This window comes from Curcuma longa, chromosome 11, assembly GCF_044706935.1.
Source record: "Curcuma longa cultivar G26 ecotype Majalengka, Jawa Barat chromosome 11, ITB_CL_G26_1.1, whole genome shotgun sequence".
In the NCBI taxonomy this organism is placed as follows: domain Eukaryota; kingdom Viridiplantae; phylum Streptophyta; class Magnoliopsida; order Zingiberales; family Zingiberaceae; genus Curcuma; species Curcuma longa.
Window position 1 is genome coordinate 29,515,808 of NC_133871.1, and position 22,482 is coordinate 29,538,289.

General features: G+C 38.1%; 4 protein-coding genes across 7 annotated transcripts; 3 read left to right on the forward strand and 1 right to left on the reverse strand.

Annotated features, from left to right (window-relative positions):
• The first annotated feature begins 14 nt into the window (after positions 1-14).
• LOC141841551 (uncharacterized) lies at positions 15-3,993 on the forward strand. 2 transcript variants are annotated; one of them, XM_074729719.1, is made up of 3 exons: positions 218-392; positions 472-1,853; positions 3,591-3,993. In XM_074729719.1, exons 1-2 carry the CDS (start codon positions 269-271, stop codon positions 1,767-1,769), a joined length of 1,422 nt encoding a protein of 473 aa, XP_074585820.1. In that variant the 5' UTR covers positions 218-268; the 3' UTR covers positions 1,770-1,853; positions 3,591-3,993. The 2 variants fall into 2 exon arrangements, with proteins under 2 accessions (XP_074585819.1, XP_074585820.1); XM_074729718.1 differs by having other exon boundaries at positions 15-1,853.
• Positions 3,994-4,915: 922 nt separating this feature from the next.
• LOC141841552 (binding partner of ACD11 1-like) lies at positions 4,916-9,470 on the forward strand. The gene is made up of 5 exons (XM_074729720.1): positions 4,916-5,024; positions 8,005-8,108; positions 8,190-8,265; positions 8,666-8,746; positions 8,818-9,470. The coding sequence occupies exons 1-5, from the start codon at positions 5,019-5,021 to the stop codon at positions 9,280-9,282; spliced, it is 732 nt and encodes a 243-aa protein (XP_074585821.1). The 5' UTR covers positions 4,916-5,018; the 3' UTR covers positions 9,283-9,470.
• A 1,003-nt stretch (positions 9,471-10,473) lies between these two features.
• LOC141841554 (UMP-CMP kinase 3-like) lies at positions 10,474-16,624 on the reverse strand. Its single transcript, XM_074729721.1, has 10 exons — positions 16,557-16,624; positions 15,756-15,811; positions 15,444-15,498; positions 14,368-14,485; positions 13,628-13,784; positions 13,457-13,537; positions 13,271-13,378; positions 12,531-12,602; positions 12,069-12,110; positions 10,474-10,758 (listed from the first exon to the last, which is right to left on the reverse strand). The coding sequence occupies exons 2-9, from the start codon at positions 15,780-15,782 to the stop codon at positions 12,102-12,104; spliced, it is 627 nt and encodes a 208-aa protein (XP_074585822.1). The 5' UTR covers positions 15,783-15,811; positions 16,557-16,624; the 3' UTR covers positions 10,474-10,758; positions 12,069-12,101.
• Positions 16,625-16,889: 265 nt separating this feature from the next.
• On the forward strand, positions 16,890-22,412 carry LOC141841870 (uncharacterized). Of its 3 annotated transcripts, XM_074730067.1 has the most exons (8): positions 16,890-17,511; positions 18,297-18,593; positions 19,704-20,855; positions 20,967-21,160; positions 21,282-21,500; positions 21,589-21,742; positions 21,819-22,094; positions 22,203-22,412. In XM_074730067.1, the coding sequence occupies exons 1-8, from the start codon at positions 16,905-16,907 to the stop codon at positions 22,376-22,378; spliced, it is 3,075 nt and encodes a 1,024-aa protein (XP_074586168.1). In that variant the 5' UTR covers positions 16,890-16,904; the 3' UTR covers positions 22,379-22,412. The 3 variants fall into 3 exon arrangements, with proteins under 3 accessions (XP_074586168.1, XP_074586166.1, XP_074586167.1); XM_074730065.1 differs by having other exon boundaries at positions 21,819-22,412; XM_074730066.1 differs by having other exon boundaries at positions 20,967-21,136; positions 21,819-22,412.
• The last annotated feature ends 70 nt before the right edge of the window (positions 22,413-22,482 follow it).

Here is a 22,482-nt window from a genome sequence, read left to right on the forward strand (position 1 = left end):
TGCGTCCGACCACTTCCATGGAACCTTCACCGGTCCTTTCGGCGGCGCAACCTTCTCAGTCGGCGGAACTCGACCAGGGCCTTTCGCCGCCGTCTCCTGAAGCGGTTGCACCGGCCCTTCCACCGCAAGAGCCCGCGGGAACGGGCCCGACGGAACAAGTGGCGCCACTCCCTCCACCGGAACAGTGCACGGAGACGAAATCCCAATCCGATCCGGTGGTGGAAGCGTTGCGCCTCAAGTCCCTGGCGGAGGAGAAGCTCCGCTCGTCATGCCTCAGGTCCGCCATCAAGTACGCGAAGCGCGCTGCCCGGCTTATACCGGATCTCGACGGCATCTCCCAGATGGTCGCTGCCATCAAGGTACTCCGTGCCGATTCCTCCGACCATTACAAGGTGCTTCGCCTCCCACCTTTCTCGTCGCCGTTCGCCGTTCGCAAGCAGTATAAAACCCTATCCCTCACTCTCCGCCCAGACCAGGCCGCTGCTAGCCTACCCGCTTACGCTGAAGATGCCTTTAATTGCGTCGCCGAATCTTTCCGAGTCCTCTCCGATCGCTCCCTCAAGCGTGACTACGATCTCCGTCTCCGCCTCTCCCTTTCGTCCACCACCACCACCACGAAGGATGGGAGAGCGATCCCTCCCTCCACCTTCTGGACTGCCTGCACCACCTGCCGCCTCCTCCACGAGTTCAAACGCAAGTACGTTGGTTACCGCCTCGTGTGCCCTAGCTGCCGCAAGAGTTTCCTTGCAGTCGAGGTCCCCGCTGATGGTGGAAAGTCCAGCGCCAATGAGAATGGAGTGAAGACCGAGGAGGACACTGTTAGGATAACACGTTCGAGGTCCAATACTAGGTCTAGGATTCCTCGATTCCCGCCGCCGTTGGGGAATAAGAAGCGGAAAACCCAGACTCCCACCTCTCCTGTCACGAAGACACCCCGACCAAAACCAGAGAAAACGTTGGCAGAGATGCAGAAGGAGCTGTGGAAGTCAAAAGAGAAGAGAAAGAGTGGGGGCACAGGCAAGGATGGGGATAAAGAAAAGGAAACTGTTTTGCTGCCCGTGAAAAAGGAATACGAGGACGTGAGCCTTATGGCAGTGGAGGACTCTGATTTCTATGATTTCGACAGAGATAGACTAGAGAAAAGCTTCAGGAAGGGGCAGATTTGGGCTATATATGATGATGATGATGGGATGCCTCGGCTTTATGGACTAATTGATGATGTGCAATCTATACATCCTTTCAGAATGAAGATGAACTGGTTAGACATTCAGAACAATGGGAATGGATCTTTGGTGTTCATGGAGAGGTCTGGATTGTGTATCTCTTGTGGGCAGTTTAAGTTGGGCAGGAATGCTGACATAGATTCTGTCAACTGCTTCTCCCATTTGGTGAACTGTGAGAGGGCCGCACTGGAGCTTTATAGGATTTATCCTAAAAAGGGTTCTGTATGGGCTCTTTATAGCGAGCAAAATGCAGGGGAAGAGGGAAGATACTATGACATAGTTGTGTGCCTCACCAGTCACAGTGAGGTTTACGGGTTGAGCATTGCCTATCTTGAGAAGGCGAAAGGGTATAAGACAATATTTAAGAGGCAAGAAATTGGATGCCATGCAATCAAGTTCCTCCAAAAAGATGAACTGAAGTTGTTATCACACCAAGTACCTGCCCGGAAAATTTCAGAAGCTGAAGGATTAGACCTCCCAGGAGATTGCTGGGAGCTTGATCCTGCTTCACTTCCTCCGCATTTACTTAAAATTTGTTGTGCTTGACAATTGCAAAAAACTTTTTGGACACTGGCTGTGCCATGCATCTGAAGGAGGCGCAAGGGCAGGATCATCAATTGCTGGTCTGTGGTGAGGTTTTCTTTCTCTATATTTGTTGCTACTGATTAAGTTTATTCTTGTATATTTTGGCCTTAACTCTGTTTTTCTGCTTTTATCTTATGGAAAGGGCAACTTCTTATTTCAGAACCAAAATCTTTAGTTTGCACTTTAGGCTGTCTTAAAACTACAACCATCTGGAAAACATGCATGCTAGATGGTGTTCTTTGCTAATTTCCTCCATTTTCTTTAGATACTTACACTTATGTTTGATGCAGTATATCATGCCTGTGATTTGGCAAAACACGATCTTTTTACTACACTCTACCTGATGTGACAACTCTGCAACTTTTTTTTTCCTTTTGCTAATGATCCTGCTTATCTGATTCGCTAACAACATAAATCAAAATTAGGAAAGGCACTATGGCCTTTTTATGTGGAATTGCTTCACCTAAATAAATTGAACCCATGGGTCCAATTTTTATACCATACCACATCGCCAAGGATTCTCTACATCAATGGGTTAAAACATACAAAGATCACCCAATAGAAAGAAAAGTAAATTGGTAGGATCCTACCTCTAGTGATTAACATCTACTCATTCGATATGCAGTTTTTCCACTCTATATTTGATGTATACATAATTATAAATCATAAGAATCATGAAGTCAATCAAAAATAGCTAACATAAACTCACAAGAAGCACACTTTCTATTTATCATCGCATTGTTACCTAACATCGCATAGGATCAAATCATTGATCTAGTTACTTTTGCCACACCAACAAATCTCTGGTGATGGTTCAGAGAGCTGCTCCAACTGCAGGTTGCCAAAGCGTTGCTACAAAGGATCAACACAGTAAAGTAAAAGGGATTCAATTTTCAACTGCTAATTGGTGAAAAGAAGGGAAGGGATGCAATGGGTTGAGGTTTATGGTCGGGTGACGGGAAGAAGACTTGTGTAGTGATGGGTGCTGCAATGATTAACAAGGGAGCTTTCATTGGAGAGGAGCTATATGAGGGAGGTCTCAACAAAAAAAATGGAATTGTGGAGGGGGAGGAACTGTAATTCTGTTTACTAGCAGGAGGGGAGAAAGAAGGTGCAAAGTGATAGTGGAGGGGCCAAGTAGGGCTGCCAAGTAGAATGTCTGTCTATGCTGGTGGAAAGCTGCTGGTGGCTGTGGGAAGAGGCTATCATTCGGAGTAGATGTGACCATAATGGCTTGTCAAACAGGACCTGATAGAAGTTGCTTGGATCATTCTGGAAAGGAAAGGGACTGCTGAAGGTAGTTTTAATAGCTGGGGAGGGCACTGAGTAGTCGACAGTGTGTTTTGACCACTCAGGGATGTCCAGGTTACATTATAGTTAGTGTGATTGTGCATATACAAATTACAATGTCATTGTTGACCAATATTACACAGTGATGTTGATAGTTGAATTGCAGATGATATTGTCACAATACTCAATGATGGTTGAGGTATATAGGATATGTTGTTACATTTAAGTGTAATTCTATTATTGCATCCATGATCATGGGCTGTGTTGCATTGTTACTATTTTTGTTGATACACCACGAGGCTTGTTTATACCTATATTCATATTCTCATTGAATTCTTGTTTGGTACATTCATGTGTACACCTTGCTTTGCCTCTTGTTTCAAAAAGGTTTATTGAGTTGGCTACTATAGGGATATCTCATTTTTAATATGTTCCTCTTTGACATTAGTAATTGGTTGTCACCCTCTCCTAATTCGTCGGTTTCATTGACAGGAAAAGGCTTGATGGATACTTAATGAGATCCCACTTAAACTGATAGTTGCACCATTGTTGTAAAGGACGCTGCTTGCTATTGAGAATGTTACAAAGCCTTTGATCTCCTTTTGACACAACCCTGCGTGTGTTCATGATGCCACAGATGTCGATGTTTATGATATTCTTACCATTGAGCAATTCAAGGAAGCTGCAACTAAGCTTGTCGTCAAACCTATGATTCCAAATTCAAGGATTCACTTGTACATTCATGTGTACATCCTGCGTCTGTTTGATCTGGTTTTTTGTTAGATCAATCACTACTCCACTTGTGCCCTAGTGTTCTGTTTTGCTAATGCTAACTGCCTATCTGGTGCACCCATTTGTTCTAGCTATTTCTTAACACATTACATTATTCCCTTGACTCTTCCGACTGCATTTCTTTGTTTTGCCATTCTACCTGTTGGAAAGTAATTTATTCTGGTCAGTGAAAAATTAATATACACTCTTATATAAAAGGTGAAATTTGTCATCTTGGTCGATTTTACACGATCGGTTTCATGATCATTTGTGAAGAGGTAAATTGAAAAATTACAGTTAGTCACAACGTAGGAGAGTGATTAATATACACTCAATTTGTCTCTCAGAGATTTGTTACTTGTATATCTAAGAAAATAGAGCCAATAAAAGAGGGACATCTGGTGATATCTTCTGAAATACCTGACCTAAAACCTTGCTCGTTCATGGTTTTGTCTGTAATTAAATCAAACAAATATAATATTAGTTAATTTAGTCTGTAATCAAATTAATCAATTTTTTTAAAATTAAAGAGTTTAATAAAAATCAATTAAATTGATTTAGTCGATTTTTAAAATTTAAAATTAAAAATCAAACTGATTTAATGTTTTTTTTTTAAAACTGAACTTTCGAATAAATTTAATCGAATTAATGATTAGTTCGTTTTGATTTTTGATTAATTGTTCCAATTTAATCAAAATTTTGCTCAGTGACTTACAGAAATATTTTAATAATGCCTCGAAATATTTTGTTAGGATAAATTAATAATAAAATTACATATAATATTTAAAATATCTCGAAATTATCTGACGGTGGGGTGTGCCCGAGTCTTCCTACCGGTGAACGTCGCGTCGTTCATGATACTGACTGAATTGGCATTGACGGTGGCTTCATTGACTCCTAAACGCGTTGTCTCGACGGTCGATCTGCCATCAACTTCATAACGAACGGCCAATGTGCATTGCAAGAAATTACAAATTGCAATATGCATTGGATAGTATCCCAAATCCTCCTCCACGCTTCCACTCCATTTTAATACGTTCCCCGAGCTTTGCTTGCCTCTCAAGTCGTCAAGGTCTTCGTTTTGGGGGCGACTGCTTGAGCTCTGCCAATTCCCTCTCCACCTCCCGGACTTCGATCCGAGTAGCTCCAATGTCGGTGAGTGCTTCTTTCTCCTGTGCAAATCTCTATCCGTGTTTCTTTTGCTGGCAAACTTGTAGAGGGATATCGTTGATCTAGTCGCGTTTCAACTGCGACGGTTAGCCGTTTGTTGCTGGTGATTAATTCAGGGGTTTGTTCATTGTAGCGGTGTTAATCAGTTTGTATATTTTCACTGATCGGATTCAGCTTCCTGATTTTGTCTATGGACTACCTGAATCTATGAGATCTGAAAGAGTGGGTAGAGAGGACTAGGTCTTTCTTTTGCTGTGGTTTAGTTGGGCGATGATAAATTTGACTGTCTATAATTGGAGTTCAACAGTTCAAGATTCGACATATAAGTAGATTGGAAGCATCTGTCTTTGTTGAGATGATCAATGACAGAGAGATTTCCGTGCTGAAACTCAAGGAAGACATTTCCTGTCCAGTTTTAGGGATGATAGTAAGGATTATTCTCAATCAAATATTTAGATGATGCTTAATCAGTGATTCCTTAATAGTAACTATCCATATCCAGATACAAAATCCTAGGTAACTTCTGTAGTTTTTTAATTAGCATATCCTGTAATTAGGCAAATCTTTGTTTTTCCCCCATTCTTTATCAATTGCAATAGCTATAGAAAGCATGTTGATATTTCAATGAAAGTATGAGAAATAATTCAATCTCTTCTTTTGTTCTTCATTCCCTTATCTTTCTGCTGAACATCTGGTTAAAAGCAGATTTTGAATGGTTATGTATCTCTAGTCTTTGGGTTTGCATGTAGTCCATCATGAAAAGTTTTCAGATCCCACAAGAACTATATGAGTGGATTAGATAGAATTATACCCCTTTCAGATAAAGTGATTGGACCTTCCTAATGTATTTTAGTCAATTAGCTTCCAGGAGAGTGTATATCAAAAAGGCTCCAATTTTATTTGAGCCTATCTTAAGCAATTTAATTTGGCAACCGAAGTTCGGATGAATGTTTTACCCTCTTTACAATGCTGTATCAACTAGTCAAAGACAATATATTAGGGCAAAGCCTAGATTTATACTTAAGGGTCTAAAAGAGATTAATTGCTTATCCACCTTTTTTAGTATTTAGGAATACAAGTCTAAGCTATTGATAGTCTACCTAGAGTAGAGTGTCGTAGTTTTTTCTTTCTCCTCAAAATGTATGTCATACATATCCATTCTTTATAGCAACTTGTAACTGTGTTTCCTTGTAAATCAATGAAATTTTTTTATAATTGTTATAACAAGTGCTTACAAAAATAAGTCAATAAGGATGCATCATCCAATTGAAGCGATTGCTTCTAGTTTCAAACTGGTGATGCATTTTTGCCCATCCAAATGGATGTTGATACTATAATTCAAATTTGCATATGGAACTTGTTTCTTATATATCTTTTGGATATATCTTGAATCTTGTCATTTGAGAATTGACCCAAAAAAAACCCTTTCAAACCAAGGGCTTCCTTGTTAGTACAATGTCACATGGCTTCTGATACAACAGTCCTAGGTATCCACTAGGAAAATCTTAGATACTCTTGCTTAATGTGGGCTAACAAAAAACAAGATCATCGAAACACCATATGTTTTAGTTTGGCATTCCGATGTCTAGATTAAATATACAACGTCGACTTCCAACCAAAGAATATGCTTCTATGATTAAATTGATCAGATATATTTCCTCTTTAAATTAATTCAAAGGATGTGGAGACCATACTGAAATAGTTAAAGCTAAACCTTTGATTGTATTCATTATTAAGCTGCTTCATTGATGCAAAACTATCTTGAATATCCAGCTGTATTTAACTAGTATTATGTGTTTAATAATTCTTTCTTGTCCTTCTTGAAAAGTGTGCAATAAATAGCCTGCTTTCAATTGTAGAGAAAAGGAATATTAAAAGCTTCTGTAGGTTGTATTAACAAGCCAAATATATGATAGAGACCATAATCTTCCAAATAAAAGATCTTATGCGACCACCGGTAAAACTCATCCACAAACCTGCTGTATGTTTTAGCTTCTGCAATCCTCCAATATCCATTCTATAAATAATTTTTTTCTGCAGGTGTTCTAATTTAAAAAAATGAATTCCACAACATTTACCAATTTATCACTTTTCATGGATTTCTTTACATACAGGACAACAAGTAGCATGGTAGTTCTAAAACAATCAATTAGACTAGGTACTCTTTCTTTACATACGAACTTCTTTCTTTTACATGTAGTGTGCTATTTGCAGTAATCATAGAGAAGATAAAAGCAAGTCAACATCCATAATAAATCTAACAGTAACCATGTCGGAAATGACAGAAATTAAAGCAACTCTTTTCTCAACTAAAATGCATGTTCATTGGCACATTCATGAACAGTGAATAGGTACTCTTTATTGTTCGCACTGGAATGCTCAAATAATCGTGTCTTTATAGAGTGTGAATGTCTTCATGCTACACAACTCACTACGAATACCAGCCTGTTTGTTCGTTGGTGAGAAAAGCTTCTCCTCTTGTGTAGCTCATGCTACACCTTCTATCTGTTGGTTGCCTCTCCAAGCAACAACAAAAATAAGCTTCAACCTCTCTCTTGTGTTCCTCTTCTAAACTTAAAATCAGTCTCTAATAGAGGTTAGGATATACTCTGGCTCATTCCAACACAACTTAATGTTTTGTAAAGTTTGGGTGCTCACACTTACCTCTAAGCCATCACACATAAGCTCTCAAAGTAATTTATCCCCTCATGCTTAAAGTAAACCTGCTAAGTCATATAAATGTTTTTTGAAAAAAAAAACTGAATACTTCTGGATACAATAATCCTTTTGAATTCTTGTGCGATTCTTAGTTTTTTTTAGTCTTTCTTTTCTGAGTAGAATAATATTGTCTATGAATCAAGGTGCACTATCAATTTGCCTGTTAAATTGACTATGCATCTTGGTGTTTTAATGTTAATCAATTTTTTTTATAAAAAAATCTCATTGAATTTCTTGTATCTAACAGGTAAGGTCAGTGAAAATCAGCAATGTTTCCCTCAGTGCATCGGCGCAAGATATCAAAGAATTCTTCTCCTTTTCCGGGGACATTGAACATGTTGAATTGCAAAGGTTCATTTTATTGATAATCATAATTCTGTTCTATCACTTTCTAGTCTTGAACAGGCTCAACTCACCCTACATTTGTAACAGCGCCGATGAGTGGTCTCAAATTGCTTATGTCACCTTCAGAGATTCACAGGGGGCAGAAACAGCTCTCCTTCTTTCTGTAAGGCTTCCTAAAACCATTATTAGCTTTTCAAGTTTATCTGTGTCATTGAAATTCCATCCCTGTATTCCTAAATTTTGATGTGTCGATACAGTGAGTGTTATTTCTCTGTTTTCTCTCCAGATACATTTCACCCGTCTGTCTTTTTCCCCTTATTTGATCAATCCAATGTTTGCCTTTAAATGCTAAATGGCTTTTAAAGCATCAACAGAGAGGATAAGAAGATATTCCAGAATAGATAAAATATCATTTGACTGTTATCCTTGTATTATTTCAAATTTCCAACATTATCTCAGAATTCAGAATATTTTGTACCACTAAAGACTGAAAGATCTCATCTTTTCGTTCCGTTTTCATCTTCGGATCTTGTAAACTTAGATGCCATTTATTCTTTTTTCAGGGAGCAACAATAGTTGATCTCTCTGTTATTGTTACGCCTGCCCCAGAATACCAAGTGCCCACAGTTGTTTCAGCTCCAGAGGTAAACTTTAGCGCCCATTATGCCTAACCATTTTTTCCATGCGTTATGATGTTGATAGTGTTCATTCTCAGCATAATGAGGCTAAAGCCACAAGTGGATCTGGATCAGTTGTACAGAAGGCAGAAGATGTCGTCACTACTATGCTTGCCAAGGGCTTTATCCTGGGCAAAGATGCTGTCAACAAAGCAAAAACATTCGATGAGAAGCACAGCCTCACATCCACTGCTTCTTCTAGAGTTGCTTCCTTCGACAACAAAATCGGACTGACTGACAAGATCAGCATGGGTACATCAGCTGTCAATGAGAGAGTCAAGGTAGTCGATGAGAAGTTGAAGGTCTCTCAGACGACTAAGTCAGCCTTCACTGCAGCTGAACAGACAATAAGCAATGCTGGATCCGCGATCATGAAGAACAGGTATGTCTTTACTGGCGCATCCTGGGTGACTGGCGCATTCAGTAAAGTTGCCAAGGCAGCAAGTGATGTCGGAGCTAAGACGAAAGAGAAAGTTGCCGCAGAGCAGCATCAGAGAGGATGATGATCTAGTCCTGAAATGGCTTTGTGACTGGTATTCTGCATCTTGTGTTTTGTTGGTTAGGGATACTTAGCAATATGCCATCAGACCATTCCTAGTGCAATTTTTTTTTTCCATATATGAATCCTTTTGTATGGAATTGCCGTTTGGGATGTGATCCCATTTTCTTTTTATTGTCGTTTATCTGCTCATCGAATCCGTCTGATTTCGACGATTTTCATTTGGCTCTTTCAATATGATCAGCACACTGGTTCATCCGTCGGCTCGGTCTGAGCTCTTTGTTTGCTTGATTTGTTCAACTCATTCAAACTGCTCAACTTGTACAGTCCATTTGGTTGACTATCGATCTTTGGCCCAGATTTGTCAATTTTAATTGCTTGTTCTTGCCTGCATCTCTCTTGGTTGACTCAATTTGTGAGTCCAATCTATTCAATTTATTAGAACTCCTACATGGTTGCTTCGGGTTACGGTGCAGCTGCAGGGTGCCTACGGAATCCTTGTTTTAACTATGACACATTGCGATGAATTTTCTCCCATGAGAGATTAGGTCTAAAAAAGCTGAGTTGAATTGTCCACTACAAGTGTTTTTGAATTTATTCTGATGATTTGAATTTATTCTGATGATTGATGATAAATTTTTATGGAATTAAGTTAGTCATCTTGTTAATTCTTAATTAATTAAACTATTTTAAAATTTTATTTTATTTTACTAATATGTCTAATAATGTTATTTGCTTATATTATATTCTTAATTTCTAGATGATATTTGATGCCCGTTCATTTCAACAATAATTTCAATTTTTTTCTCAAAACATATTACCTTTATTATTTGATTACACATCTTCTGCACTTGTCGAAATGAGAACTTAATTTATTTGTCTTTATCGAGTAGATTAATTAGAGTATCCGAAGCATTTTCTCATGTGTGTACCTGCACTCATTTTTATTGTTCAGTCCTTGCAAATAGGGGAGTTGGTGAGAGTTTCATATAGCTACGGTTTAGTTGTCTAAAGTACCTAAAAAAGGACGTTTTTCTGTATCTTTCTTTCATCAACCTAAAAGTGCTGTTCATATTTACTCGCGAATGAAAAGAATCTCGCTGTAGTTTTGAAAGTGCCAGCTAAGTGCAATATTGTTTATTGGTTTTTCTTTGAAGAACAGAAATTAACATAGCAATGGTTTGTCTTTAAAAAAAAAATACAGAATCAATCAAACCATGATACTGACTATATGAAGATCATAATGTGTTTATGATTTGTTACAAAGAATGCATAAATTGCAAACGCATACTGCATTAACGAAGAAATAACATGATCTTTAATGCCAAATTCAATAGCAATAACATAAAGCGTTAGACTTTTGACTATGGGTATAATTGCGAATAGACCAATACATGTTACGAACAAATGGACGGTCCGCATAGGTAACTCTGAAATCAACCAATAAATCATCAGAACCTGCTCCAGAGCAACCTGTATTCTACAAAGGTAAGATGCTAAATCAGGAAGATATTCAAGCTCTGCACTTCCAGAAATGAACGTAGATCATTACATCTTTAATATGTATTCAAGACTATGTTGCACCATTGTCATAAAGATATGAGTGAACACATAATACCTGGATGACTGTTTGGTACCGAAACTATGAACAATCAAATGTTTGACCCACCCCTAAACGTCCTATGTGTTTATATGGAGTAAGGATAAAACCATGGATTGATTGAAATGCCATCGGTATGGGAAACATATTATTTTGCCTGTGAACCAAACCTGAAATGCCAGCGGCAACTAAACCTACTTCAAGCCCTCCATTGCTCCCTGCCTGATATCGTTTGATTGCTGCTGCAGATCACTCCTTTGTTGCAGGCCTACTACAAACAAGGAGCCTGAGACAGGTCACGAAGCTCTACTTTAACCTAGATTAATACGTAACCCATTGTTTATTAAACTGTTCACTCGTTAATCCCATTGTCCCTATTTCCTTCCCTATTATTCTCACTCTGATGGCATGCATCCGATATCTTGAATAGACATCTTTGATTTGGATGGATTAAGCCACCCCTTCACTTCCTTGGTTCCACCCTCTTCATTGGTGCCCCCTACATCTCTTGTCGGCACATTGACATGGTATTGATAATGTTTTGTTCTTGCCGCAAACCAAAACTCTGGCTCAAAAACACAAATTTTAAGATAAATGTGTAAGGGTTGAGCTAGCTCAGGCTCATAGATCAATTAGAAGCTAGAAAAGTCATCAAATTGATGGGCGGTCAAGCTGACCATATCAGAATGAGAGGAGGCAGAGTTAAACATATCAGAATGTGAGGTGGTAGAGTTAACTATATCTGGAGGGAACAATGCCTACCATTCAATATATAGCAAGTCCCCATTATTGTCAACTTGCTCTAATATTGTGGTTGTGAGATATCAAAAGAGGTCAATGGACCCAAGATTACAGACCAAAATCAAGTATCTATATCCCAAGCCCAATTCAGTGAATCCTTTGCACACAACACAAACAATTCCAAAGTACAAAAGAGTAATGTTTATGTGCTCGTGGGTGTATTCGACTGTACGTTTTACAGGAATAGTATACACAAATAAAAGTAAACTCCATGGGAACACTAACGCACATTTGATTACAGACCAAAATGGATAAGTTGTTTATATCCTATTTTGAGGAGCTAAATGACATTATACATCCAAATGAGTCACGTAAAACTGTCAACAAGTCATGCAATAGATTTGATCCACATGGTTGTCCAGCAAAAGAAGCATATCAGGACAACTTACCTTTAGATAAAGTTGATTAACATAGAAGCATGTCTACTCAACCTGCAGGAGTACATGCAAAAGATATATGAGCAAATATAAAAGCAGCAATGCATAAGTTTATATATGGACACGTGATGTTCTATTTTTATGATTAGCGAACAGCTCAGGATTATAATTTTTTATCCCTCATTCGATGCAAACTAGTGCTGGAAAATATGTGCAGTGTCCATAAAGCAAAGGAATGAAAGAAATCATTGAACTTTCTCTCGTGTAGTGTGCATGGCACATCGAATGCTACAGCATCAGTTTAATGCCCAGTACCATAGAGGTCAAGTATAGACTACGATTTATAGACATACAATCCCCTTTCACATTAGTCTATGAATGATCATTATCACTGAAATGAATCGACAATAAATCAATAATATGATGAACATGAAAATAAATCTGGATCTTAAAAGATTCATAATGTGATCTTACTTTGGTGTGGAATGGAGCAAAAATGGCCTTCACATCTTCAAAGACCTCCTCAATGGGCTTCGCGGCATTTACCTTTATGGCCAAAAAAGATATTAACACTATCTGATAACTTTTATACATATTACACCTTTTTAGAAAGAAAACCAAGAACCTACCACTATAAAACTAAAAAATGATTATAGACATCCACATTAATTCGTGATGAAGGTTCACAGGGAAAATAAGATCAGACAAATGTTAAGTGTATACTCAGTAAGTTTTTCTGCTACATTATAAATATTAGATTAGAATGCTTTGCTGCATGTTTTATCAATTCTCCTAGGAGTCTGCAGATTCAGCTTGGAGACCAAGCACAAAAATAAAACTCAATACTCAGCTCCAAGGTGGTCATATTTTATTAGCCCTGCATAGTTGGAAATAAGAGGGCTAGGTTAAAACATGCTCAAAGTTCTGACCATAGAGAGTGCTAGCAATGCCATGTTAGCACTAAATTTTTATAACACCTTCGGAAAGGGAACTGAAACTACCCATGGCCATGGGAATTACAAAAAAGAAAAAAAAATAACGGTAAAGGGGGAAAGAGTCTAAGAAATGATTTCAATGGTTCTAGAAAGTTGCCTCTCCTTGCTGACATGTTTTAAGTATACATGGTGAGAAGGATTTTTGTAGTATCTTTGGCCAAAAACATATAAGAGAAGTGATTAAATGAAGATTTCGTGATTGAAATCTTATTATAGTACCTTTCTAACCCTGCCCTTCAGGTCATAGTGCTTAATTACTGGTAGACTGGATTCAACAAAAACTCTGAAGCGCTTTCTTATGGTCTCAATGTTATCATCAACTCTCCCCTGCATAATGCAGAAAATTAATAATTTGGCTAATTGTGGAAATACAAAATTACAGAAAAAAATCCTTGCTGAAATAACCTGGTTGCGGCTTAGAAGTCTATGTTCCATCTCTTCCTCTGGACAATCAAAAAATAGTATGAACTCTGGCTCAATCTTTGTCTGTAAAAAACAGAAAAAAAAAACATGTAATAGCCTTATCGTATGATTTAAATTGAAGAGTTAGTAACAGGTATCATATTGTTGAATTACCCCATTTTCAAAAGCAGCTCGGTTCTCTTCATTTCTAGGAAAGCCATCAATAAGAAATCTGTCATTTCCACACTCAATCATAGCCTTCTTCAGAAGATCAATTGTAACCTCAGCAGGGACAATTTTCCCTTCCTTTATCATGTTTGATATCATGGTACTGGAGAAAGAATGTGGTCAGAGAAAAATAAAATCCTTCTAGTTAACAGTCCAAGCAGGAGCGAGTAATAGGATATTCGACATGATCATATCCTTCAATTGAGAATGCTAGTCTTCAAAACAGAAGGTAGATAATATGTTGACTAATTTTTATAATGTCTTGTGTCATGTCTTTCTTCTGTTACTCTTACAATGGAAAGTCACTTAAATTCAAACAATTTTGCAGAACTAACCACTGGCATGCTACTACAGTAAACAAAATCCTTGCATCTAATTTAAAACCTGTACATTGAATCACTTCAAGAAACTTGCCAGCTAGCTGTGGTCATGATCATCTAGCCAACAATAAGGTGATTGATTAGGAGACCTAATTTTAGTATTCATTCCTACATACGCCAACCCCGACCCCACTTAGTGCGATAAAGGTTTGATTATTGTTGTATTCTTACATACCCCAACCTAATTCCACACAAGTTAATGGTTAGTGCTGAACCATGAAACATGATTATAATGCTAATAAAAGCAACAAAGTTGCACTTATACACCTACGCAAAATAAATAATAGACCGAATGTAGTAAGATACCCATTTTCAGAGCCAGATTTGATTTCTGCACGGAGAAGATCTCCAGCACTGAGATGGGTGAACCCATAGTTTTCAACAATCTTTGCACACTGTGTGCCTTTTCCACTGCCAGGTCCCCCTGTTATATATGTCAGGTTGAAAATCAAACACAAAAAAAGAAAATATAAAGGCATTTAACTACCAACAAATGCACATGTAGAAAAAAAAAGTTAAAATGAAATTCACATGTATCAACTTTGCATTGCAATCAGCATGTATCTTCAAATATTAATTCCATAGAGTCATATAAGCAAAAATATCTCAATTATATTATAGGAGATAAATGACTGCTTCACATATAGAAAGAGTACAAGGACATACAAAGAATGCAATTGCCAAAAAGAAGACTTCCTGAGACTGGAATATTCTCATATGTTATTTAGGATGAATGATTTAATCTTGGAACAAACTATGTGTCTGATACAAGAGCAAGTATGCCCATGGAAGGGTAGATAGAATGCAACGTTAGCCTTGTAAGGGCCAGTAGTAACATCTGGTGTAAAAGTATATTGTGAAAGCCCTTTGGCTCTCTTGCAACAAGTACAAGTTAGGTGTGTTGACCTCCCAAGGCAGGTATACCCTGTAGACGACAAGATTCTAGGATAATCAACTAGCATGGTATCAGATTGAGTTGTGAGTTTGAATACTTAGCCTAGTTGTTTGGGTTTTGTAGCCTTATGGGAGATAGAAGGAACTATTTGGCAAACTGTGGTACATCGGGTGCTTGAAAACCCCTTCTTCCATGTAGTATGAGTGTGCAATATAAAGATCCTCACATTCTCTTACCAACAAAACGGGATGGACATATCCTTTCTTATATCCTGAGCTTTAGAAAACATAGTTAGTGCCCTAATCCTAATTATATTTCGCTGAATAGAAATCTTTCCTTGACAATATCAAAATGTTCTTCTTCTCTCTTCTTAAATGAGAGAATACAGAAAGTTGTATGGATTTAGATTAAGCAATGGTGATATTTATAGTAAATTAAATTGGCTAAAAAATTGTCATTGTTTTTATAGTAAGCAATAAACTGTTACCGAGCACAAAAACGACTGTGATCTTCTTGTTGCCTGGGAAACTCACAGTAGGATCCTGCATTCAAACATTTAACAATTATGTTGAAGCTCATATATTTTCTTATGCATTTTGTACGTCCTATAAAGGCAATTTGATTTTTTTTTAAAAAAAAATGAACATAAAGCCAACTGCCAAAGAACTATGATATTGGCATATTGCCAAAGGAAGAAACACAACTCCCGATGGTATATGCTCATTCTTTATTTAAGAGCAATCTCCTTTCAATTAAAATGATTCAATAAGATTCTGGAGGAGACCTGAAAGTAAGATACCTTGCTAGAATTTACCATCGTGCCCATGAATAAAAGCTAATTCTGGTGTGTGCTAACTGAAACGATAAAGACAGGTTTATTTAGCATGCATTTAAAATTATATCAATGAAAGTAAAAAACTGCTGATAAATATTTTCAGAGAAAGCAAAGCATGCAGTCAGGGCATCAGATTTACTTTTCAAGATCAGCCAAACACTATTCTTCCATCTATTTGAAGTAGATACTAAGAGAGTCAGTGTTAATTGTCATAAAAATAGCCATGTGCATCACGGGCATGCAGTTTAACTCATAGCAACATAGACTTCCGCACATGTTAAATCGTGATGCATATCATTCGTGGATCTAAGAATCTATCAGAGGAAAAAATTACATCCAAAAAGAAAGCCTTTGTTTCAGGAACACAAGTTCTATTTCTATTGAAAATGATCCACAAGATCTCTAATACGAAAAAGCAGCACTTCTCCCTACAAAATCACTTTTACTCACCATGCCAATACTACGAATCAGATCCCAAGATCCGAACTAATGCATCGATCCTGCACCTAGATCTACTCTGAGTATCTCTCAGAACCCGAACCCGATAATCAAGATAAGGAAAAGATCTCAGCCTCATTACTGCAAATTTAGCAGATCTACGAACAAAGGACTAAATCAAACTACCACACTCCAGATCTGGGCATCAATTCGATCAGCACAGTAAAAGCATCTCAGAAAATTGAATCGGAGCATTACAAGGAGGACAGACATCCGATCGGAAGAGGGAAAGGGAGGAAATGGGGAAGAAAAAACGAGATCCGATACCTGGCTGCACCGCGAGCTTCTCTTCCAAATTACTTCTCCCAGCGACGGTTCCTCGAAACAAGGAATGGAGGAGGAGGGAAATCGAGATCTCTCCGTCTTATTTATAATTATACCCCGAACCAATGCTGCATTAGCAATTGGAACACCGTCGACGCTTCGATCTCCATCGGACGGCTTTGGATCACTCTTCGTCCCTCAAATTTAACTTTCTTATTATTGAATTTATTTTTTAAAATTTGATTTAAAAATTTATTTACGAATTATTATTTATACATCATCTTTCCTCAATTAGTATCGTCGCCCAAATCCCACTCCAACCACCGCGGTCGCCGCCTTTCGGCAGGGGCGATGATGTTCCCCGGCGGCGCGCCTCCCGGCGACCACCAGGAGACGCTGCCTGTCCCTCTCCTTCCATCTCCCTCTTTCTCTCCCCCTTCACTGCCGACGCGGGCTCAGCTGCAACCGAACCCATCTTATTCTTCCACCCTCTCGGCGCTGGCTCCCCCCTTCACCCTCGATCACGTTTCTCCCACCCCGCCTCTGGCGCCTCAGCTGCCCCCGCACCCTCCCGACTCTCTACTGTTCCCCGATTTCCCCACCTCACGGTTGCTCCCGCACGACGACGTCGCAGAATCTCTCCCATCCCGGTTCGGTAGCGCCGCCCCTTGTGATCGCCACCCCTACGGGCCAACGTTCTATTCTGAATTTGCGGCACCATCCCGGACCGATAGCGCCGCCGACGTTGAATCCTACTACGCCCACTACTATCCTGACTCGCAACGATGGGCGCTCGATGATTCCTTTGGGTTCTCATCGGCCTATTCTAAACTTAACGCTGCCCTGCTGATTAAGCCGGTAGATGAGGAGGCAAAGCGAGTAAAGCGTACTAATGAGGTGCCATCGACAGAAGTCACAGAACCACCTTTTAGCTACAAGGTGCCATCTTTTCAGGAAGGTAATTTCCTTGTTACCCTAGTTTTTCTACTGTTACTTTTGACAATGATTTAAAATTTAGGTATTTACACCATTTAAAGTGGAGAGTATGAAGGAACCCTTTATATCTCGCGTATGAATTTGATTGCTTTATTTTAATTTAGTACGTTTTACTGGATGAAGTAGGATCGATAATACTTCTGTATTCCCTATAGGCTCCATGATAAATCTTCACTATAGTTTTTGTTTTTGATACTCTTATGAACTGAAATTCTAGAAAAATTTGAATGTTTTGATGTCAATGAAAATTGCAATTTTTCTTATCGCCGCATTATTATAGGTAAGAAAATTGATACTCTTATAGGTAAGAAAATTTAACTAATTTAAGAGTTCCATTGATACTCTTATGAACTGACCATCGGTAATCTTTTCTGCGTAAGAAAATTCCATTGATACTCTTATGAACTGACCATGGATAAATAAAGTTAAATCTGGCAATTTCTTCCTATCTTTTCTGCGTATGAAATACAAAATCCTTTTATTTTTGGACCCTGTTGAGTTTCTTATATTTTCTCCTAGAAAGATATATTAGTCTAAAGATTCTCCTAAACAGAAATCAAGGATTCTGATGTCCTTCCCTTTTTTACCATAATCAATATATTTTATAAAAATTGCTGCATTTAATGGTGAAGGTAATACCAGGTGGTTGTCTCAAATAAATTGAAACAGTCAGAGACCTCTGAGTGTTTATAATATATCTTTTGGCGATTTTATAACATTAACCTGTCCTCATTGAATCATTCACAGACTCTCTCCTTGCTTATCGCACCTCCACCTCTCAAGTGCCTCCCCACAACACTGCAGCAGATTTGCTTCCATCTGGATCTGTTAGCGCAGCCCTTGGCCATTCCTACTATGCCCACTACCATCACGTCTCTGACCTGCAAACGCTAAATGATTCCTTTGGGACCTCATCAGCTTATTCTGAACTTGGGCCTGCCCAGTGGAATAAGCCGTCAGATGTGGAGATAGGGAGAGTAAAGCATGCTGATGGGGTGACAAGGATGGGACCCAATTCTAGCCACACACCATCTTTTCAGGAAGGTGATTTCATTATACCCTTTTAGTTTTTCTATGTTTATTTTTGGTGTTGACTCACAATTAAGTATTTACACTTTTTAACATGGACAGAAAAGGAACTGTGTTTATGATGTCAGTATTTTTTACTGGATTAGATTCAGTTAACTATACTTACTATATTCTACAATAAGTTCCAAGATAGATTTTCATTGTAGTTACTGTTTTTGATGCACATGTGAACCCCCAAAATATGACTTGAAGAGTTATGTTGATATCTGTAAAAATTGCAACATTTTCTTATCACCACATTTTTCTAGGTAATCAGTTAAAAGGCTTTCATCATGAGACAGTCATTTGCATTCAGTTATGGAACTAACAATGGATAAATAAGGTTAAATCTGGCATTTTGTTCCTGTTGTTTCATTTCTGTTGTTTCTGCAAATGAACTACAAACTCCTTGATTCCTCAGACCTTGCTGAGTATCTACTATTTTTCTCCTAAAAGATATGTACTGTAGCATCCATCAATTGTCAAAATTAAATTGAAACAGTCAAAAACCTTTGAGTGTTCCTAATAATTCTTTACAGGTAGAAAATGAATGATGAAATATTCAAAATAGGATTTTGTCTATCGTAAATCATCAACTTGTCCTTAACATGCATGGAGATTACTTTGCTAAACTGAAATACACCTTTTTTAAATTTATGGGAAAAGCTGATGTTAAATTTCAGTTGGCAGTGAGACAACTAAGCAACCTACGGAACAATGGATCAACAAAAAGATATCTTGAGATAATTCATATTTCAATTTTATCTCCTTGTTTCTATTTGCTTTTGGATTCGCTTCAGTTATTGCACTGAAACATCCAATTTTTCATTTTTCTTCTAAGATTTTCTGCCATCAGCCTTCTTGACCATGATGTGATGCTTGGGTGGCATATCCTACTCATAAAAATGTCAAGAAATGGTACTTATGGTTCTCATATGTATTGGTCTTTCGCCTAAAATTAGGCTAGATTAAGCTCATTATTTTAAATGTCAAGTACTTCAAATTTGCATTCTTTTGGTTGGCATTTTGTATTATAACAATGATTCTTATGAAGTTTGTTGAAAAAAATGTTGGATTCACTGACAGGAAAAGAACAATTTGGATCCCAAAGCATTGAATGGCTACTGGATGACCACCCACCAGAAAAATATGAGCAAGACAATACATCCTCATATACAATTTTCAACCCTCAATTGTCAACTGCTGCAACTGGCTCAACTTCAGCAATGGGGTTACATGATACTTATATTTCAAACTCGGCTTATGACCGTTACATGGCACAACTTGATTCATGCTCTATGTATCCAGTAATTTTCTATTCATCTGCCACATGCTCCACATCTACTGAAGCATATGCACCGTCCAATTCCACAGCTAGTACAAACATCAACCCGACATTGTCATCTGTGAAGGTTCATCATGAAGTGCTACATAAGGTAGATGATCCAATAGTTATACCTTATTGGTCGAAGGAGGTTAAACTCCATAAAAACATGGATCCCAAAGAGGGATATGATGAGAAAAGATGGGAAGACTACAACACAACAAATTCTAATGTCTTACCTGCATCTTCTATAAGAGATTCACTTCCCAATAATAATCATGCTACAGAAAACCCCTCAAATCTTCCTTCCATGTTGACTTCCAAGTTGAGGCTAGGAAATATGGTGATTGCTGATTCTTCTCCATCTAAGAGCAATTCCTTAGATCTGAATAAATCCACCAAGAGTTCTTCAGAATCATTTGATCAGCATAATCTTGCTGTTGACTCACCGTGTTGGAAAGGAGCTCCAACATCACAACAGTTCCCATTTACCATTGATGGAATGCTAGCTGTAGAATACGAATCATTCAAGAATGATTCATGTCATGAACATAACCAAATTCTTGGTGTTGGAAACTCAAATAATATTGCAGAACAAGTTGGAAACTTGAATTTTGATGACATTAAGATAAGTAGTGTTTCTGAAAACTCAGAATGCTCACCAGTTGTTTCATCAAGCATACAACAGATTTGTGAAGGTGCAGAGAGAGAAATGTCTGATTGTAGAAAAGATCAAGACAATGAGATTTTGTTTGACTATGCCCCTAGGGAACAAACAAGTCAAACCAATAAAGCAGAGAAAATGGCCAATGTACAAAATGTTTTTCCTGCAAAATTTGTTGAAGTGGAAAGCAATACTGCAAGCAAATTTCTACCTGCAAAGGGCATTAACGAGAACGTCAACAGTCTTAACGGTCTAGTTGATTTTTGCTCATTTGACTTATTTGATTTTTCTTAATAAAGATCTGGAACAAAATTTTGCCACATGAAATATTTTAATTATTGTTTACTTTTTTACTCTTCAGGCCCAAGTTCAGCACCACTGAAAAGAATGGAGCTTGTTAAATTAATACATGGTTCTTCAGTGGAACTGTTATCTACCAACTCTAGTGAGAGCAAAGAATTGAAACCACATGATTACAAACTTCTCTACGCAGCCATTAACAATATTGCATTGCTCCTCAAAGACAAGGAGGTTCCTGCTACGGACTCGATTATGGTACAATGAGAATAGCTTATTCAAAGTGCTTCTGAAGCTATTTTTTGCCCAACTTATCATACAGGCAGCTTTTATGCTAAAATATTATTTTCCCCACACTAACTTGATGTCTATTTGGCAGGATATTGTTGGTTTTTGTCATTGTTCAAGTGTAAGGATTGCTTGTTCCTGCAATAAATGTTTAAAAACCGGAGAGCTAAAGAGGAATAACAACATCCAAAATTGCAATGTGAAGGGAAAGACACTGTCCGGATGCAATTTTTCTAATGATGAGTTTGACAATTTTGTGGTCAAGGGAGGTGATGCAGATCTCAGTAAAGTTGACAAGAGAATGACACAGGTAAATTTATTAGTCTTTTGAATTTATCAGTTTGTGTCTCTGTTTGATCATTGATTTCCTGTCAATTCTATCTTTCATAAATCTGCAGACAATTGAGAATGCATTATCACAAAATTTTACCGAAACCGAAGAAAGCAGCCAAGCATCGTTGTACAAGAATCTCTGGATACAAGCAGAAGTTTTGGCCTGTAGATTAAAGCAAGAACTTCTAATTGCTCAAATGAAGACTGAATCAGAAAGCTGTAAGCCCCTATTCTCAAATTGGCCTCCTCTTTCCTAAAATTACTGATTTCTCTTTTTGACTTTTTTTTTTTCCAGATAAGCCTCCACAATCCGACATATCTTCAAGTCTGCACTCCCCACGTGACCTCAAGGTGCAAGATTCACCTTCAAAGCCCAAAGATATTGAAGGCATAACAGAACAAGAAAGTCAATTCAGTGCACCAGCAAACCATGAATCGAGCAAGGCAGAGGATGTTGAATCATCCATCATGGCTCGATTTAAGATTCTGAAAGATCGAGACAACAACTCTGTTTACAGAAGCACCGAAGCAGAGTACATTCTTGATCAAGAGGATGCTGCAATGCACACAGGTGAAAATGCAACCAAAAACAATTCTGGCATGATTGCAAATCTGGCTGATATGGGGTTAATCAACAGTGTTGGCGATGATGAAGTAAGACCATCTCTACATGTTTCAGGATATGAAGATGCAACACCAATGTTACCAGGCCCTTTGAATGGATCACTGATCCAGTCCTACATGACACACAAGCAAGGGAGCTGGCCTGGTACAACTGAGGATTATGTACACAAGCAAGGGAGTTGGCCCTTTGAGTGGGAGCATGTGATGAGGGAGGATGAATCCACACATTAACCTTTGCTAAATGATGAGGATTTCCATGAATGATGGGAAAAACTACAGCAAAAAATAGTTTGGAGACTATATTATGGAACCTGGAGACTCCTGATTTGACAATC

Excerpts from the sequence above, each read along its gene's own strand:
- LOC141841551 (XM_074729718.1), top strand. The coding sequence starts at position 18 with ATGGAACCTTCACCGGTCCTTTCGGCGGCGCAACCTTCTCAGTCGGCG.
- LOC141841552 (XM_074729720.1), top strand. Across the intron at positions 8,109-8,189 it reads GAACATGTTGAATTGCAAAG|CGCCGATGAGTGGTCTCAAA; the intron begins GTTCATTTTATT and ends CATTTGTAACAG. Across the intron at positions 8,747-8,817 it reads CAGTTGTTTCAGCTCCAGAG|CATAATGAGGCTAAAGCCAC; the intron begins GTAAACTTTAGC and ends GTTCATTCTCAG.
- LOC141841554 (XM_074729721.1), bottom strand. The coding sequence starts at position 15,782 with ATGGGCACGATGGTAAATTCTAGCAAG. Across the intron at positions 14,486-15,443 it reads CACAGTCGTTTTTGTGCTCG|GGGGACCTGGCAGTGGAAAA; the intron begins GTAACAGTTTAT and ends CATATATAACAG. Across the intron at positions 13,538-13,627 it reads GAGCTGCTTTTGAAAATGGG|ACAAAGATTGAGCCAGAGTT; the intron begins GTAATTCAACAA and ends TGTTTTTTACAG.
- LOC141841870 (XM_074730065.1), top strand. The coding sequence starts at position 16,905 with ATGATGTTCCCCGGCGGCGCGCCTCCCGGCGACCACCAGGAGACGCTG. Across the intron at positions 18,594-19,703 it reads CACACCATCTTTTCAGGAAG|GAAAAGAACAATTTGGATCC; the intron begins GTGATTTCATTA and ends ATTCACTGACAG. Across the intron at positions 21,743-21,818 it reads GAAGACTGAATCAGAAAGCT|ATAAGCCTCCACAATCCGAC; the intron begins GTAAGCCCCTAT and ends TTTTTTTTCCAG.